General features: G+C 36.0%; 1 protein-coding gene across 1 annotated transcript in view; it reads left to right on the top strand.

The window, feature by feature from the left end:
- FSHR (follicle stimulating hormone receptor) overlaps positions 1 to 18,486 on the top strand; it is a gene marked incomplete at its 3' end in the record, with an annotated part of 86,341 nt that extends 67,855 nt beyond the window's left edge. The window contains exons 7-10 of the mRNA XM_083350672.1: positions 6,028 to 6,096; positions 7,372 to 7,446; positions 14,341 to 14,526; positions 17,319 to 18,486. Coding sequence (XP_083206798.1) covers positions 6,028 to 6,096; positions 7,372 to 7,446; positions 14,341 to 14,526; positions 17,319 to 18,486 — 1,498 coding nt within the window. The remainder of the gene's footprint in view (positions 1 to 6,027; positions 6,097 to 7,371; positions 7,447 to 14,340; positions 14,527 to 17,318) is intronic.
- Positions 18,487 to 19,600: the final 1,114 nt, after the last annotated feature.

Below are 19,600 nucleotides of genomic sequence, written 5' to 3'. Positions count from 1 at the left end.
TTGACACTTCTCATCTCTTGTCTGTTGGGCATAACTGAATATATATATAGGGCAAAGCAGATGCCTGCTTTCTCTTGTTATCATTATGAGAATAACCAACATTTGTTTGTGCCACTTCAGCAATGCTTTCTGACCAAACAGAGTTAAATAGAGTTCATTCTGGGTGGTTTGGGCACTTCTCTGTCCTTCTTTTCCAACATGTTACATGTTCCTATCTCTGTCTTATATCCACTTGCATAAAACAGTGGGTGGGGGGAGGATTCTTTATGACTGTTCTCTAAGCTGCTAAAATAATGGATTCTTCTGATTTGGTCATGATGACCTTCTGCAAGATCCTGTTCAATTCTGTACTACTGAACTCTAAGGTTCTGGTAAGGTATTGCTGTGAACAGCGCTTCTTAAAACCAGGCAAAAGGCAGCTGATTGCAGGCAAAATTCAAGTGTGTGGTCTAATAAGGTGCACATGATGAAAAGAAGGAAGATTAAGAAAGGCCCATGTGTGTAGTAAGAAGCTGATTTGCATTGCAACCGGTTGTAAAAACAAGACTTAACAATTTACCTGGCTCACTGCAAGAAATCCTATGACACTGCAGATTTCTGGAAAACTTGTAAGAGGCATGAATCAAGTGCTAATGCTGGAGCTCAGCTTCCATCTTAATTGGTTCCTTCATGTATTTATTCATTTTATATACTGTCTATTTTTTGAACACTCAGTAGATTTAACAATATAGAAACACAAGATGGAAATAAAGTAATCATAAGGCAATTAAAACAGCAAGTACTAAAATTATTTACATTAGATGGGCTAGGCTAAAGAGATATATTTTCATTGCTCTTTTAAAGGTGAAAAATGTGCTTCAAATGGAATTCCTGAATTCCATCACAAGCAGCACCCCAGGCAAAGGTCTTCTCCCACACGCTCGCAATATCTTCCTGGGCACCATCCAGCTCTCCTGCCCTACCTAAATATTTTTTAAAGTTATTTTAATTAAACAAAATTAAATACATCCCATAAACAGTCTTAGAAAATAAAAATAACGGATGGCTGCAGCTGAGTGTAAGCAGGGCCTCCTATTCCAGAAAAGAAAAAAAAAGAAAAATCTGAGTGAAAGAAAGCAATAAAGAGCAATTCTGGCAACTAGAGGGAATGGTGCACCTTACTTTAGAACCTCCTCATTGAGGTTCTCTAGCAGCCATCAATATGATCTCAAAATTTCATACTTGCCTACCAACATTAGAAAGGCAGTATAGTGCAATCTAAAGCCATGTTCATAGTTTTAGCTATCATAGTGCAGACTAAATGAGCATTCTGTATTCTTTCATCCATATTATTTATAAAGATGTTAAGCAAGAAGGCCCAGGAGGAAAACATGCAGCAGATCCTGTTTCCCTGATCTCTAACTTAATGAAGAGCTGCCAATAATCATTATTCCAGCCTCAAGAGAGCTTCCTGTCAGGAAGTAATTATCTGTTGGATGACTTCTCAATCTGAATTTTCCCTCAAAAACAGGAGTTTGTTGTTTGGAGGTCCACTTTATGATCAGGTCTTCTCTCCACTGCCACAAGAGCTAATGTCAGGGTACCTGACAGTGAAGCTCTTTTTCTCTGGTTTGTCATCTCCAAAGGCATTATGGAAGGGTTTTTGGTAAGCTGTGATAGGTTCTGACATGTACTGAAGATGTGACACCAAAGGGCGCATGCCTTTCACTGTCAAAAGGGTAATCTCCCCTACCAAGAACATAATTGATTTCCACATCAACCTTCACACTCCTTCTCGGACCTTAGATAAGTGTATCACTTGAATGGGCAGGTTTCGCTCTGGATTAGAGACCAAGTGTGAAGGATTTCTGACAGTTTAATTAAATGATTCATTGTTAACCCATCACTCAGGCCTGCCACTTTAGGTTAAGAGTGAATGAGCCTTGCCAAGTCACAATAAGAGCAGAGATGAAAGGAAATTATGCAGGAGGAATGATAAATATAGCTGACTGTAGATTGGGTCTAAGCAAGAAGCAAAGAGAGGGAAAAGCATATTAACTTCACTATATCCTGAGGAACAAATTTGCAGCAGGCTCTGAGATTCCATTGGTGGAATCCTCAGGTTTTACTATTATTTTACTAGCACATTCCACATCTAATGAAATAGTATATCCTAATATATTAAATGCTTGCATGGAGGAATGGTTACAGAAGGAGGAATGAGATTACATGCTAAATTCAGATGATCAAGTGCTAGCTGAGAAGAGTGCTCACTAAACTAGTTTAGTTTAATTATCATTGTATACCATTATTGGCAGGGCTTTTTTTCTCATAGAACGCTCAGAATGGCATTCCGGCACCTTTTTTTGCAACAACAAAAAAAACCAGCTCCCTTATAGGCTTTCCTAAGCCTATTGCAGGGCTAGCAATCTTGGCTCTTTTTTATGACTAGTGGACTTCAACTCCCAGAAATCCTGAGCCAGCCATGCTGAGGGGAAAGGGAGAGGTTTCCAAGCTGAGCCATGCTGGCCCAGGAATTCTGGGAGTTGAAGTCCTTGAGTCATAAAAGAGCCTGCACCAGAGGAGGACATTAAAATTATTTACAGGATTACTTCTTTAGGAACTAAACTTTTAGAATCTAAAACAGCTAATTCAAAAAAGCCAACAGAAAAGAACCTCACATTTTTCATCTGCTTTGTTATCATTAGATAACAAAATAATCTATTTCTTATGTTAACATCTCTGCAATGAAATCAAAGGTAACAGGAAAGAAATGAGAAACATTTTTCTCAATGTAATATGTCTAATTTAGCTGATTCTAGAAAAAAATAGTATCTTTTGTACACTCTTGAAAACTATTTTGAATCTAAACAATTCTTAAGAATGAAATATTCTTAATTTGGACTTTACTTTTACTGTTTGGACTGTTGTGTGTTTTGAAAAATAGATTATTTAGAATCTAGTTATGTTACACTTCAGTCTTTAAATAATTAACCTAGTATATACATAACAATATATGTTTTCCATGGTGAGCTTAACATCAATAACAACATTTATTAAAAAGGCTAAAATAATTTCTGGTGGTATTATCTGTATAGTAAAATTTTGGACAAGCAGTGATCATGTTACATATATGCATAAGCGTAGTCAGTAGCATATGCCTTTTTAAAAGTATCAAACATGCAAAGAAACAAAAATAAGTCCAAAATATCTGTATTACATCCAGAAATGCCAACTTTGCAACCAATATTTCTCATCCATAACTATGGCACCCTAAGGATACCTGCATACATGCAAATGTTTCTCTGGGATCAGTAACGCAGCAGGGATTGCTTTTTCCTTCCAGTAACATATACCTAAAACCAGTTTATTGCATTTGGCAATTGTATTAAAAAAATCTCATTGTCAACCAATATAATTCATTTAATTTGAAATCAAGTGAAAAATTGATTTAAATTATTTTATTAAAACAAATTAATCACAATTCTTTTATAAGAAGTTGCCTCAAACAAAATGAGTTTGACATGCCTGCTCTAGATAGTTGAATGCTTCAAAATAAATTCTAGACCAGGCCTGTACATGCAGCCCACCAAGCAGCCTTGGACAGAGCACAGACTTTTTTTTTTTAAGTAATAAAATCACCACCACTGCCCTGAAAGTCATGTTGCCTAGTGCCTCCATGGCTTACCATGACCATGAACTCCAACACTGTAGATGCTCCTCTAGTCACCAAATCATTGATTAGCCTACCAGCATTCCTTTGCAGACCACAAAGATTTTTAATTTATCAGTGTGGGCTTTTCCCTTCTACAAGTTGCACAGATCTTTTCTAGATTTTCCTCTTGCCTTTCCGAGTTAACTCCTTGGTCTGTCATTGAGCAAGAATTGACTTTGTAGGGAAGCATATTATCATTTGATGTATATTTAACATATGTTCTACCTTTATTTACCAATTATATAATATTTGTATGCAATCCACATGGCGAGGTTTGGGGAAACTTACAATAGAAAAAAATATATATTTAAAATCATAAGATTAAAACATCGCCTGGCCCGCACCGCCTCTGCTGCCCGCACCGCGCAGCCCCGCCATATAGAGTGGGCTCTGCTGCTCCCACAGCACCAGCCGCGCTGGCTCCAGCCCCAGGGGGGTGCCCACCGCCAACACCCTTCGCACCTGTGACTGCAGCACCGCCCCCCACCCCCCACTTCCTGCACCCGCCAAGATGAGAGTTCTGGCACCTTTTTTTTTTTTAGAAAAAAGCACTGATTATTGGTATACATTGTATACCATTGTTGTGGATGATGTAACTGAAATATAAAGAGAACATACCCCTATTCCAATATGTTTACAATCTTTAAAATTTGCCCCAGGAAAAGGAGAGGAAGGAGGAAAGCAGGGGTAAACTGGTGAACAATGCATTCCCATTCATTTATACCTATTCATACTGTATCTGTAATGCATACAATAGTGCTATCTTCATGTTCTACTGAAAGGAAGTGTGAGTAGGTATAAATAAATTATTTAAACATACATTCTGCCTCCATTTATCCCTGTTTCCATTTCTTGCTCCCATCTCTGTGACAATGTGAGGACAACTCTGGCAAGCAACTAACCTTTTTGTATTATGTAACACGTGGTTAGTGGATGGTGATGACTGTGCTAAACAGAACACAGACATTTGATATTTGGTAAAATGGTAAAATTTGGAAAAATATTTGAAAATTTTAACTTAGTATTCTTCTTATTGATGAATTGCAAGTTAATAATGTTACTTGCCAAATTAATAAAATAATTTGCATTGAGAAAAACCAAAGAAATCCAATAATACAAACAGAAAAAATTAACTTAAAACATAACTTGAAGTAGGAATAAATGGCAAATAATTAAGAATCTCTCTCATAGTTTGCAAAAGACAGAGGAATCAATCCTACATCCTTCCAACCACAGCATGGAGACATCCCACAAAAAGTTTTTAAAGGATACATCCTCATCATGTTGCTTTTATTTCATCTCTAACCTGCCACATAGGCAGCCTCAAGTCATATTGAGCTATTTCAGTTTAAACTAGCATTGACACCCTCTTTTTCATGACTTTTTTTATTTATACCTCTTTTTTATTATTTTTTATAAAGAACTCAAGTCAGCAAACAATGTAATACTCTTCCTTCCTATTATCTTCACAACAAGAACACTATGAGGTGGATTGAGAGAGAGTGACTGGCCCAAGATAACCCAGGTGGCTTTCATGCTGGATTAGAACTCACCAGATTTCTAATCAGTAGACCAAACTGGCTTTCATGATCTTCAGTACTTCCTTGTATATATATAGTTGATGATTATAGGTGCTGAAGTCATGCCCTTGCCACTCCAGCACTGGGCATTGCCTTCCATGGCCATTATCCTTGAGCTGCTGGAGAAAAGTAGATACCTAATTTCTGCAATGGTATCTGCTGTAGTAACTAATTGGTGCTTCAAAAAGTGCCAACTAGACACTTCATGGACTTCTTGCATTCATGGGTTTAGTGTTTTGTTTTGTTTTTAAAGAGGAAGGACAGGATCTTTTTTTTTGAGTTTAATGCTCTTTTGAAAGAGCAATAACTTTTGTTTAAAAATCAGGTCTAGAGTACAGACATTTAAATTAGAAGAACACTAGATCTCTGTTCATGAACAGCCTGAATGAAGGACACAAACACAATAGCACAATTTTGCTTCTTACCTGACACTCAGGAGACTTTAAAGACAGGCTACATTCTCTGCCCCAGGCACTCATCTGCACTCTTAAGTACTTTAGCACACATTAAAGAGAGTGGCTGGTCCTTGTTTATCCCCACCACTAGGTATTACTCAGTGGGAAATCCCCCAATCTTTTTCTTGAACTTGTTTCTCATTAAGAATAGGGGGGAAGGAGGGGGACTAGAAGTATGTATCAGGTTGATACAACTTTGTTGGAGGAAAATGTATTGTTATTTATCTAACTATTTAAAAAACAGTGTTTGTACTAAAAGCCTTTTATAGATTTAAAAAAAAACTTTTTTTCCTTGCAGAAGACTGAATAAAAATGGAATACGTGAAATTGAAAACCATGCCTTCAATGGGACTATCTTGTCTGAGCTGTGTGTATATTTGTATTTTGTTGTATTGTATTGTATTGTATTGCAAGATTAGGTTACATTAGTTACATTATATGGAAATTTTGAAAGATTTCCTGTAAAATAGTTACTGCAAAAAAACAACAACGTTCATTTCACTTTCTCGTTGTTTAAAAGTATAGTATGATCTCTAAACTATGGTTACAGTAGCAGTATGTGGAGCAGGGAAATGTTTTTGTCCTATGTGAATGGCATAAGGGAGAGGAAGAATAGAATTTTACCAAAGCTTTATACTATATATATCCTCTCTGCCCAATATCTGAAATGGAGCCCATATACCTGCTGGAAGGACTGTCATGTTAATTTGATGCCCCAAAGGTTGTGCCAGGCTTTCTAAATCTAGGACTCTATCATAAGGCATCTAGAAGGCACCAATGAGAAAAACATGTAACTATGAATAAATAAATTATTTGAAAGTAATATTCTTTGGAATGGAGAGTGATAAGTAAGATACCAAAGACAAAATCCCAAAATTTTTAAGTTTTGAAATATTTCACAGTAATACAAATGCTACCTACATCCCTGAATATTGTAATCAGCTGACAATAATCCAAATGAGAGGCCATCTCTTGGTTTTCAGAATGGAACTGTAGCCTGTAAAATAACCATTCTCCAAGATGGCATCTTCAGTTGTAGGGAAACTGCCATACCAGAATTCCCAGTGAACGCGACCAGGAGAAATCTAAATTAAATGAAATCATTTAAGTAATGCAATTAGTTGAGTGAAGGGATGGAATTAAATCAGAATTTTCCAAACTTATAAACCAGGGTTCTCAAACCTTTCTGAAACCATATATTGCTGCTCTCATGAGGAAATTGTCATGAAATAAAATGGTCATGGTCATGTCCTGAAATGGTCAGTCCCAAAATAGGCATTTAGAAAATGCAGCTGTTAAAGATCTCCCCTTTGTTTCTAGCTCTCCCAAGACATGTGCCAGCATAGCTTTCTCTATGATAGGGAGTGATGGATTCATTTCCAAGTGACACACAGCATTGCAGCAATATTTATTTTCTGAAGGAAGCCTGTGAACCTGCATGGAGCTCATTTTTTTCCTTAGGAAAAAATGTTGTTGTATGACCCTATGTTTTTCAGAAGGTCATCATAAAGCAACCTTATCAAATGTCACACAGAGTCTGTGGGCAATTAAAGAGGTTTCTAAAGATACATGAATGTGTAGATACCCTTCTTGAAGTGCCTAGCTTTAAACAATTATTGTTTATTTTTTATTTCACTAACAGAAATCTGAGTGATAATTATAACCTAGAAAAGTTACCTAATGAAGTTTTCCAAGGAGCACACGGACCAGGCTATTTGTAAGTACAATTCTCATTATATGCTTACCATTGCTGCTTGTATAATCTCAGATAAGTAGATTTTAAGGTACCATCACAGCTCACATTTTAAAAAATGCATGTGGCTTTATGAAATTTAAGAAGCATTTAAATTTCATCACTGCATGAATCTCCTTGCTCTGCACTATATATTTATTTTTGATTCTTTGCTCCCCTAAAGAGCACAAAATAATTAACACATAATTCCCAGTTTATGATTCATTTAAGGAGCTTTGGCTATATAAAAAACTAAGGAATGTATTTTCTCATGAACTAGCAATGGATTCCATCTTAGATAATCTAAAAGGGACTGAGAAAAATTCATAGTCAGTATGAATTCATAGTCAGTAGAGTTACAGGTTGTAGGGATTAGAAGGAATCTTAGAGGTCATCTAAGTCCAAACTCCTACTCATTGCAAGAATCCAGCAGAATCTCCATTGCTGATAGCCATTCAGTCTCTTTCAAAAGTATCCACCAAGACAGTGTCTCATTTTTCTAAGGAGACTGTTTCACTACTTAACTGTAGCTAGGAAAGTCATACTAATATTCCACCTGAATCATCTTCTTTATTTTTCAACCGTTGATTCTGTCTTGATCTGACAGACTTGTAGGTATTTGTAGAATGTTGCTATATCTGCCTTTATATTCACTTTTATAAACATGCCCATCTTCTTTAACATCTGGCCTCTGGGCTCTTTAACTTGGAGGTAGCTGCTCCAAGCCTATTTATATCTCTTTGAAGTTGCAGTGCCCAGAATGGGACCCAGTACTACAGTTCAACATAACCAGTACAGAGTATAATAGATAAACTAAATGGAAACTCCATATTCACAGGCAAAACAGGGTAGTGTTTCAGAATTGTGTGTGTGTGTGTGTGTGTGTGTGTGTGTGTGTGTGTGTACGTGTGCATGTGCATGTGCTATTTGGCACCATATTCTCCAGCACTTTTGGTAATATGTTATGAATAGATGGACCAATGATGTGATCTTGTTATGTTATTCTTTATTGGGCAGTCAGCCACATGTTCAGACTGGATTCAGCATTTTGTCCACCTATCAAGTCCTTTCCAAGGACTTGGGACAGGCAGATGTAGATATTTGATGGTCTGTATTATGTAAGCTGTCCCAAATAAAGCTGTCTTTTCCAATTAATTGATGGTGATTTTGTCAATCCCAGTTGTTCTGGGATTGCACCCAAGGTGGCTATATTATTATCAGATTTATTTGATAATAGAATTTTAAGGCAACACTGATATGATAAAGGTTCATATCACCTTTATCACTTTGGAATTATTATGATTCTGATTATAATTATTATTAGTAATAGCATCCCTCAAATCAAAAGCAATGGAATAGTTCAGGGTCGCCCCCAAAAAAGGAAGAGATAAGGAGCAGGATGCCATAGGTACTATGATAGCAAATTCTAAAATAACAGTGTATATACAATAAATTTCCATACATTCTGATCTTTTTCAATAACCTGTTGGAGAGCAAAATTCATCATAAAGCCAATTTATTCATTTTCATTGAAGCCTGGCACTCAGGCAATTCCATCAACAGACACATTGACCTACCACCATCCTACAAAACCCTCAGAATCTAAATTAACCAGACAGCTAACCAAAGACAGCTAACCCTTAACCATCCCACACAAGCCCCTCCCCAACCAGCACTTCACCTCCCAATGACCCTCACCTGATGTAACCTCCCCATCACAAGACTCCCCCTGATGACTCACCACCTGACCCATCACAAGACCTATTTCAAGACCCTCACTTGACACACCCATACCTGGCCCATCACAAGACCTACTGACCACAAAAAGCCCTTATAAACAGAACAACACTGACAATGACATCCCCTAAACCCTGCTGAATACGTTACCTAGCCTGATAATGAAATGCTCAGAAACTAACCCACAAGCTCGGAGAATGAACCTTCACCTTCAAAGCCAATTTATTCTACTCATTTTTATTTAATTTTGATTGCTACTTTTACCCTTTTAATCAGAATTCCACTGAATACCTTCCCAGGCATGAGGCCCTCTGCAGGTTTTGTATTCACAGTGTCATTCACTTATATAGTGGAACAGTAACAGATTCCTTCAATTGGCCAAGCATGAATACACAGGTTTAATATACTGTATAACTAATCCATAAGAAAACCACATCATTTGTTTTAACATTTTTCTAGTTATACATCAGTATCTGCAATTTTACAATGTTTCCATATTCCCATGTATTTATTATTTGCTTTTCATCATTGGATGGGTACTAAATTTGCATTTGCTTTAAATTCATTCTTCAACCTATGAATTTTAATTCCCAACTAACTCTCTAAAATATACCTTCTATCATTCCTTCACTTCAGTTTCATCCCAAATCATTTCATCATTTTTATTTTTAATTCCTTTCACTCTTATGGTGGTTTCTTTTTAGTCATCTTTACTTATTTCCAAAATAACTTCATTTCAATCAAAATCACTCTACATTTTCTCTGTCTCTTTTAATCTTTTTTTTACTTTTTATAAGTAGTATACAATACTTTTCTCTCATCTTTATTTTTTTTTGCAGCACTAATTCTTTTATATGAATTTTTATCCATGTGTATATTTTGCCATTCTCCAACACATCCTTCTTACTTCTTACTTATTTTATATACAGCATTTTAATTGCTATTTGAATTCAGAATTCAGGACTTAAGAGAGTCAACCATGCTATTTAATAAAAGGATATTCATTATGCTGGGGGAAAAACAAGAGCAAAAACATTGATTTATCTGGCAATTCTGTTTTTACCTAGCAAACAACCACTCTTGTAATTGAAAATATATTTAATGTAAGGTGACAGATGTCTAGTCATGAAGTTGGCCAGGATCAAAAAAGGCAATTCATCATCTATAATACAATGGTAATAAAACAGAATAATTCTCATAAAAATAATTCAATGTTTGAATTTAAACCATTGGATGAAACTGAATTGCAGTGAAATCAATTTGATAATCCTTTAGTTCATATTTGTATTTGGTCCTGCTTATAAAGGTATTGCATTAACATTATCCTAAAGGAAATATATAACCTACTCCCCTCCCCCACACACATACACGCACACATCTCATCTCACGTCTCATTCCCAAAGAAACTGTTTAATTTCAAAAATGGAGCTTCAGTAACTGTATATCCAAATATGAAATGCGTACATAAAGTAGAATTGGCAACCTGTACAGAAAAGAAAATAATATCTAAGGATTTTCCAAAGTGGTGAATGAGGACACATTTGAAAATTTGAGTACCGTATGAGACTAGTGTTATGACAAGCAGATGGGCTTTTACTATGAAACAGTAAAAAAACTAACAAAAATAAAACTCCTATTCTTTACTGCATAATTAGATTTAATTGTCCAGGTACAGTAGGTACAGTATAAATAGCACATTTACACAAGAGGTTGAGGAGTCACTTATTTGAATTATTTTCCATATAAAAACAAAATGGAAATCTTGCTTTCTTGGAAACTTGTAGCTGTTGGAATTTGAAATAAATTTTGCATGGTTAATAGCGTTTCCCCCCCCCCCCAAAAAAGGTCTAATTTTCCAAAGGAAAAGCAATGCAACACCTATCTTTGGAGTTACAAACTTCCTGATGAACAGAGAAATTGTTCCAGCTTCATACTGCACACAGATAGAGCCTTAAATGCTGGAAACTCTGCCCAGAGGCAGCTGGCACTTATCAATTCTGATTGCAAGCTACCATCCTCCTCAAGATATTGCCCCATGCAACTTGTCCTTGCCTTCTAGCTTTCTTCTTCCCTCTGGGCATGATATTGAGAATCTAATGCAGGATCTAAGTTTGCAGAGGGAGAGTCTGAAGGACCGGGATTTTATTCTGCCTCAGGACCAATGCTAAGACCTCTTCCCTCAACAACAGGTTTTTCTGGTGTTGTGTCCTGTTTCACTGTTTTCTCATCAATGGCTTACATGCCAGGAGCATGATAAATAATGAGAATCACAGCAGACCACAAGGCTTCCAGCATAATCTCCATACTATTATGACATGTTTTCCGAAGAATTGCATGTTCACAAAGCATCTTTGTGACAATTGGAAACCTACAGAGAAAATCAAAATGATCAAACCATTATTACTACCAGTGTTAAAAATCCAACAATACATTTAACTACTATCTTAAAATCTATCTCCAAAGTTGGTTACTTAAACCTACAAATAGAGTCAGCCCTATCACCAACCAGTTAGACATGGGATCAAAGCTCCTTCTTCAAAGATTTAAGATAGATAAAATAATTTTTCATTTTAAACAGTCTCAGACTGAATTTGAATTAGAACTGTGAACAAATGATGAATGTGTGATTCCTAAAATGTAAATTTTACGCTTTACATTTCTACATTTAAATTTTCAATAAAACTTTTTTTGAGATTTGAAACAAAAGAACGTGAAAAACTATATTAAAGTAGGATACAAATGTTGGTCACAATGTACCTGGAATAGTGAGAGAATATTGCATGTGGTTAAAACACTGAAATTTACATTATATTAAAAACTTAAAGCAATTTTTTATAAAATGATATATCTTTGTTATATCTCACCAGAAAAAATGTCTAAAATGCATACATGTATTTCAAGTTTATAGTAGAAATATAAACAAAATGAAGGGACATTTTATCATGCTGGTGGACACTTTAAAAACCAGAAAGTTTCGGATTCAAATACCTACAGTAATTTAGAAAAAAATTAAAATTAATATAGAATTGAAACCAGAGGTTTTTCTTTCGAGACTTATCAATAAACAATTTGAGGAAAAGAACTTTATTTTTATATATGAAAACTGCAGCAATGAAATGAAAAAACCATAAGATTTATAGTTTTTAACAATTAGAAAAGAGATTATTAAAAAGTGAGAGAGATGTTGTAACCATGGAGTAAGAGTATAAGTATAAATTTAGACTTATAACTCTGTAAAGAAAATCAGAAGCTATTTCTTTATGGTTTCTTTTCTTTTGCACTTTTGGCTTTTTTTTCTTCTTGCTTTTTCTTCTGTCTTGAATATTAGCTTCTATTAGTTTTTACCTTTCTTTTTTAATTTTAATAAAATTATGTGGAAAAAAATCTTTTTCTTCAAACCAATTAGTTGACCTGTTGGCCTTTGAACATGAGCAACTTCTATCTAGTTGCCTTCCAATTTGAAATATGATGTGCTTCTGCACTCAGAACCAGAAACACACAAAATAATAACGCCAAGATGAAAGCTTCTTTTCCAGCAATAGATATTGCTGATGACAAACTACATTTTAAATATTTTTTTTTATTTCTACATAATTAGCATCATTTTGGCCCAAATTCCTCAAAGCAACTATGTTGTGAGCCAGAAATGGTCTTCTTGATCCTCAGCAGCACTCTGTAGTCATTTTTTTTCTTAGTGGTTGTATTGATCTTGTCCTAATTGACAATTTTCTGCAATGAACACAGACTATTCCCTCTAATCCCTTTTCAGCCACAGCTTCTCCCTTCAATCAGTTTTTCTCACTTCATCAGTTTTCTGTTATCATCCAACCCTTGCTCTTTTGGGTTTATCTTCTCCTTTAGGCCACTGATGTAAAATGAAAAGAGTTCTGCCCCAACTGCTAATCCTGCATGATATTTTCCTCCCCTGGTGATCTAAATCTATTTTTCATCTTTCAGCTGTACTGATTCACTCTGAAACATGCATGTAGAACTTCTTCATCAATCCCAGATTGCCATTTCTGCAAAAGCGTATTGTCTTTTTCTAGCATAGACTTCAAAGAGATTGCTTGCCCTTGGTACCCTTATTTACTTACAAGCTTCTCTTGAAAACTAAAAGTTAACTATTTTCTACATTGTACAGCTAATTTCTACTTCAAATGCTAATCTGTGATAATATAGGAGGTTCATGAGCATTCTAATTTCTCAAGAAAATCTGTCAGCTCAAGCAAAACTTTGGCAAACCCTGTGAATTCTAAGAAGGAAAGAGACGTTTTCCTCTAAGCAGCAGAAAAAATAAATAAATCGGGATCTAAAATCAAAAGAGGCAAACTGCTAAAGTATTAGGAAGAAAATAGCCAATAGGTAAGTGGGTTTTAGAGACACTCAGTCCTGAGGGTCAGAGGGGAAAAAACAGCCAGTGACAGTAAGATTATAAGTAAGATTATAATTAGAGCAAGCTAAGGAAATTTCAGCTTAGAAGGCCAGATCCTGAAGCTAAAACTCAAATACTTTGGCCACCTAATGAGAAGGAAGGACTCACTGGAGAAGAGCTTAATGCTGGGAAAGGTTGAGGGCAATAGAAGAAGGGGACAACAGAGAATGAGGTGGCTGGATGGAGTCACTGAAGCAGTAGGCGTGAGCCTAAATGGACTCCAGAAGATGGTAGAGGACAGGAAGGCCTGGAGGAACATTGTCCATAGGGTCGCTATGGGTCGGACACGACTTTGCAACTAACAACAACAACAAGGAAATTTCAGCCCCTATTCATTTAACAATGATGTGACAATTTTAATTTTGTAATTAGACAAAGTGAAAAGCTGCTCATGATGAAATCCCATCTTCATAAAAAATAATAAAAGTATGAATCATAACTTTTTGGTATTTTAGCTCAAAGTTTACACTTTGAAAGAGAAAGTAGGCATTTAACTCAAGCACAGTATGTCTGCTGCAGGTAAGACCCAGTCATTTCACAAAAAAGTGCTTCCAGTTTTTGCACAGGATTATACAAGTTGTAGTTTTTCATTTCTTTACCAGTTTACTTTAAATTGCTAACAAAAGTGATATTGAAGTATTTCCAACATTCCAGATAAATCATTAATGGAATGGTGTAGCATCTGAAATCCTCATTATCTCTTCTTACAGGGATATTTCTGAGACAAAGATCAGCCAACTACCAAGCATTGGTCTAGAACACATTAACAAGTTGGTAGCAAAATCTACATACAATTTAAAAAAGCTCCCTCCCTTGGACAAGTTCCATGCTTTGATTGAGGCAAACCTCACATATCCAAGCCACTGCTGTGCATTTGAAAATCGGACTAAACAAAAGTGAGTAGCTCATTTGTTTTCCATGTAGAGTTTTGAAGCATTTGTGAATGGCAAAGTCTGCTTTGATTTCCATGACTAGTCTGACTAACGTGCAACTTGTTTAATTTGCCAGGCAGGGGGGAAAAAATCATACAGTCAGCCCTTAGGTTTCTCAGCCCAACAAAAAACATAAATGTTACAGACTTTGCTTCTCTCAACAAGCTGGATACTGATGGTAGTGGCCAAGTTCCTTTCTGACTACACAGTCATCAGAGATGGACATCTGGCCCTCCACAATATAGTTACATTCTAATTTTTAACAGTCCTAAGTAGAGGACAATAACATCTGGAGGACAATAGATTGTTTACTTATACATTAGATAAGTAAACAATAAGAGGAAGATAAGAATTAAGAGAAACTCTGCTCCTTTCTGGCTTTTGGGGGTGGAATAGTTGAGTTGGTGGCCATATCAACAAGGATTCTTTGTAAGAATTAATGAGGATTGGGCTAAATACTTTATTCATGAAACTTATATGGCACCCATGTAATGAAAAAATGATTTTGCATTTTGACTATAAAACAGCTAACATATACAAAATTATTACTATTTAAAAAAGTAACTGAGGATCATCAGGCTAGAATAAGTGTTTCCTTTCAAATATATAGAAAGAGCTGGATGGCAAAGAACAAATATATCTCATAGTATTTAAAGCTCAGATATTTTATTGATTCTGATGTTGAATATTTTGTACATAGCTCTAAATAATTCTTAAGCTTATTAAAAATGTAATAAAAAGCGCTCTAGATTTGAACAAAATTGGTTTCTTGGTCTTAGTAGCTAGTAGCTCTTCCATATATTCCCATCAAAAGTTCAAAGAAATAATTGGACTATTTGGACTGTTACCAAGAAAGATCAAGGAATCTTCAATTTTGATAGTAGCTTAAAGACAAACAGGTAGCATTTTACATGAACACATGAATATACTTTTAAAGCTAACATTCTCTGTTTGTATGCCCTACCTGCCCCTCTTGAATTCAGTAGCTATGTAAAGAATTCCCTTTCTAGCCAAAGTATCATCATTTCTAATCCTCTTTTCAAAAGAATGGATACTATAAGAAACTATTTCTGCATTTTTTTTCCATTTAGAAACAAGAAGGACAAAACAGGCCTTGGCATTTGGACAGCCTTGGGGCAGGAGAAAAATAAAAACAGCAATAACACCACTGTGTTCATTTAATAACTCCAGTTTTCAGAAATAATCATTACCACAACCTCTCTTCCCCACCCCCACCCCGGAGTTTTACTGGTGTTAATTGTCAGGTCTTCTCATCCTCTTAAATCAGACATCCTTCATGTTGATTTCCATCCCTGTATGGCTTAGGCCTTCAAGCATCAAGAGATCTCCTCATTTATTTCTGCCTTTTCAAGTATACTTTAAGATGTGCACAATGACTGGTTTAATTAACCCTTAAGCTCTTTCAGTGGCTTTGCTGATTATGCTTCTAACTCCTCCACAAATGTATGTTTCACATCAGAAGTGGGCTGTTCTTAGTCTTTGATATTTTAGTTTTTTAAAAAATAACACCTATAAAAAATCTTCGGCATTTGATATTTGTTAACCTGGACTCCATACATGGAAATCTGGGCTGCAAGATTCTGACAGCCACAATGTATATAGTAGCAAACAGCATTCTCTGTCCTCTTTACTGTGGCCTAGAAGCCATCCAGATTTTTGCAGTCTAGATATATTACTCTTAATCATAACACTACCCAGTTTTGTATTTGTGTGTATGTATAATTACAAAATAACAGGCAACTTCATTTTTTTGAAAATACAGACTGAAAACACAAACAATTTTTATATTGGGGGGTTTACCATATGACCAGTTATAGCTCAAGTGGGTAGCTGCTGGTAATCTGTTCTATTTCTGCTTGGCATGCCAATACGTTTGTACTGCATACCCTCCTGACTTCTTTCCTATCAGGCTAAACTTAACATATCAAACTAAAAAAAAAGTGAAATTCTTTTTATTTCACTGACTAGCACTACAGAACTTTTGAATTTAGTCCAGGTTTCCTGACCCATCAATTTTACCCTCCAGAAAAAAGAAGCCACATTTATTCATGATGATGACGATTATAATGTCCCTATACCCTTCTGATCATTCATGACCCTTGTAAAAGCCACAGCAGAGAAGCGGTATGGAACAAAGGCAGGAGGGAGTATCCACTGCCACTGCTGCTACTCTACTTCCCTCCTTTGCTGCCACTCCTGGGTTAGCTGTTGCCTCAGTCACCAGCAGCACTGTCATCAGAGTCCTTTTCCAAAGGGATATTTTACAATCACAGAGAAGATGGGTGTGATTTTTGTGCCACTATGGCCATGGGACCTTTCTTTTCCCTTTTCCCCACACATTTTGAATTCCTGCAGCCTGCATAGGCTAGGTACAGAATCTCACTCTCACCATTTACAGCCTCTTCTCTGGCCTTGTGGACCAAAGGACACTAATAAAGGCCCTGGAGTCTGCAAATTCCATCACTATTTTTCTTACCTCTGTTAGTCATCACCCTTTGTTTTAAATGTTGGCTACTGCTGAAGGAACCACCTGTTTAAGCTTCCCCAAAACTTAAAGAAAAATGTCTACCCATACTACCAGGTTTCCTCCATGTCTTCTGAAGTAATCTACTTTTAAAAAATAAAAAAATGTTGATATTGTTAGCATTTTCCCAGAATTCACATATTAGTATTTCAGTTAATATTGGCACTATATACATCCTAGGTTCTGACTATATTATTTTCATCTTTTGCAGTTCTGTGATGCACCCTATATGCAATAAATCTGCAATTTCAGAAGAGTCTGATGAGTTCAGTTTTGAGCTGGATGAAAATGATTACTATCATGCTCTATGTAGAGAAGAGTTTAAAGTGGTTTGCTTCCCAGAGCCTGATGCCTTCAACCCATGTGAAGACATAATGGGCCACATAATTCTCCGAGTCCTGATATGGTTCATCAACATCTTGGCCATCATGGGGAACCTTATTGTGCTCATCATTTTAGTCAGCAGCCAATACAAGCTCACTGTCCCTCGATTCCTTATGTGCAATCTTGCATTTGCTGATCTTTGCACAGGTATTTATTTACTATTGATTGCCATCAAAGACATGCAAAGTAGAACTCAGTATTATAACTATGCTATTGACTGGCAAACTGGGGCTGGTTGCAATACAGCTGGTTTTTTCACTGTATTTGCAAGTGAACTCTCTGTATACACTTTAACCGTCATTACATTAGAACGATGGCATACCATCACCTATGCCATGGAACTAGACCGCAAAGTCCGCTTTCGTCATGCAGCGATAATTATGCTGGTAGGATGGGTCTTTGCCTTTACAGTGGCCCTCCTTCCCATATTTGAAGTCAGCAGCTACATGAAAGTTAGCATCTGCCTACCTATGGATATTGAAACTCTGCTTGCCCAGACCTACGTCATGTTTTTGCTGATATTAAATATTCTTGCCTTTGTTATCATCTGTTCCTGCTACATCAGCATCTACTTCACTGTGAGGAATCCCAATGTTTTCTCATCCAACAGTGACACCAAGATTGCCAAACGCATGGCCATACTGATCTTCACAGATTTCCTTTGCATGGCACCAATCTCCTTTTTTGCCATTTCAGCATCACTCAGGGTCCCTCTGATCACTGTGTCCAATTCAAAGATCCTCCTTGTTTTGTTCTACCCCATTAATTCATGTGCCAATCCATTTCTTTATGCCATCTTCACCAAGACATTTCGCAGGGATTTTTTCATCCTACTAAGTAAGTTTGGCTGCTGTGAAATGTATGCTCAAATTTATAGAACAGAAACATCCTCTTCTGTTCATACCTCCCATATGAAAAATGGGCATTGTACACCAGCTTCTAAAACCAGTGATGGAACAATTTATTCATTAGTGCCTCTGAATCATGTGAACTGAAGCAGAATGGCTATAAATTTATGTCAAAGGTTATCAAATCATGATCCTTGCTTCCTTGGCAAGATGAAGGCAATTACAAAAGATGACAAATGTTTTCCATAATCTCAAATTACTATTTAGCTATTTAGTTTTCAGGCATACCACACTGATATAAAATTCAACTGATGGGGTTAAATATAGTTATCAATGTGTGATATTATTGCTGAAATATCTTGATTTAGCCCACTCGATAAAGCACATAAAGTTAGCTGCAAACTTAGCTATATTTAAAATAGATTTATTCAGATCAGTCAGAATTATGTTGATCATCAGTAACTTAAAAAAGTTCTCTACTTACTGTGACTAGCCCTGGATGTAAGCTATTTGTGAATGTACTCTCCAAACTAAACTGATTTTTTTCATGATAGAGATCAAAGTTGTAATATACTTTTGCTTATTATGGGCTTCTTTAATGAGCAAATATAACAAATTTATACCAAGTTGACACTGGTGTATCCAGATCAGAACTATCTACTTGTATAACTAACATCAAATTTCCAAAATCTTGGACATTTTCCTACCAGTTTTCCTACCTGAAATCTGTTCAGAGAATCTAAAAAGCTAGGAGCCAAACTTTTATGTGCAAAATGCATACTATGTCACTCTTTTAGTAAGGTCTTCCTACATTTACCTTAGCAATAAATGACAAATGTTCTGAGACTTAATAAATTTAGGTAACCAAATACTGTACATTGTTAGAAGCATAGATCCTCGCTTCCCTTTTTTTTTAACCATTCTTCAGATCAAAGAAATATGAATGCGATCCAATCTATATAATGCAAAGGTCAGGAATCTCTCATCCAAAAGCAGAAATCTCAATCCAAATCTTTGTGAATTGTCAAAAATATATCCATTTTATAGTCCACTCTAGGTTACTGATACTAGTCTGTTCCTTGATTACAAAGTTGATGGAAGAAACTTCACATACATTGTGAAAGGGATTCCTGGCTATTGATGGTTTGTTTGCTGTTGTTGAGTACTAAATAAAAGATCTGCCAAGGACCTGAAAGCAGGACAAGAAGCAACGGATGGAAACTAGTCAAGGAGAGTTTACAATTAGAAAAATTATGTAATA

Source organism: Vipera ursinii (assembly GCF_947247035.1).
Source record: "Vipera ursinii genome assembly, chromosome: 1".
NCBI lineage: Eukaryota > Metazoa > Chordata > Lepidosauria > Squamata > Viperidae > Vipera > Vipera ursinii.
Note: the sequence above shows the minus strand (reverse complement) of the source record. Positions and strands in the feature narration are given on the sequence as shown.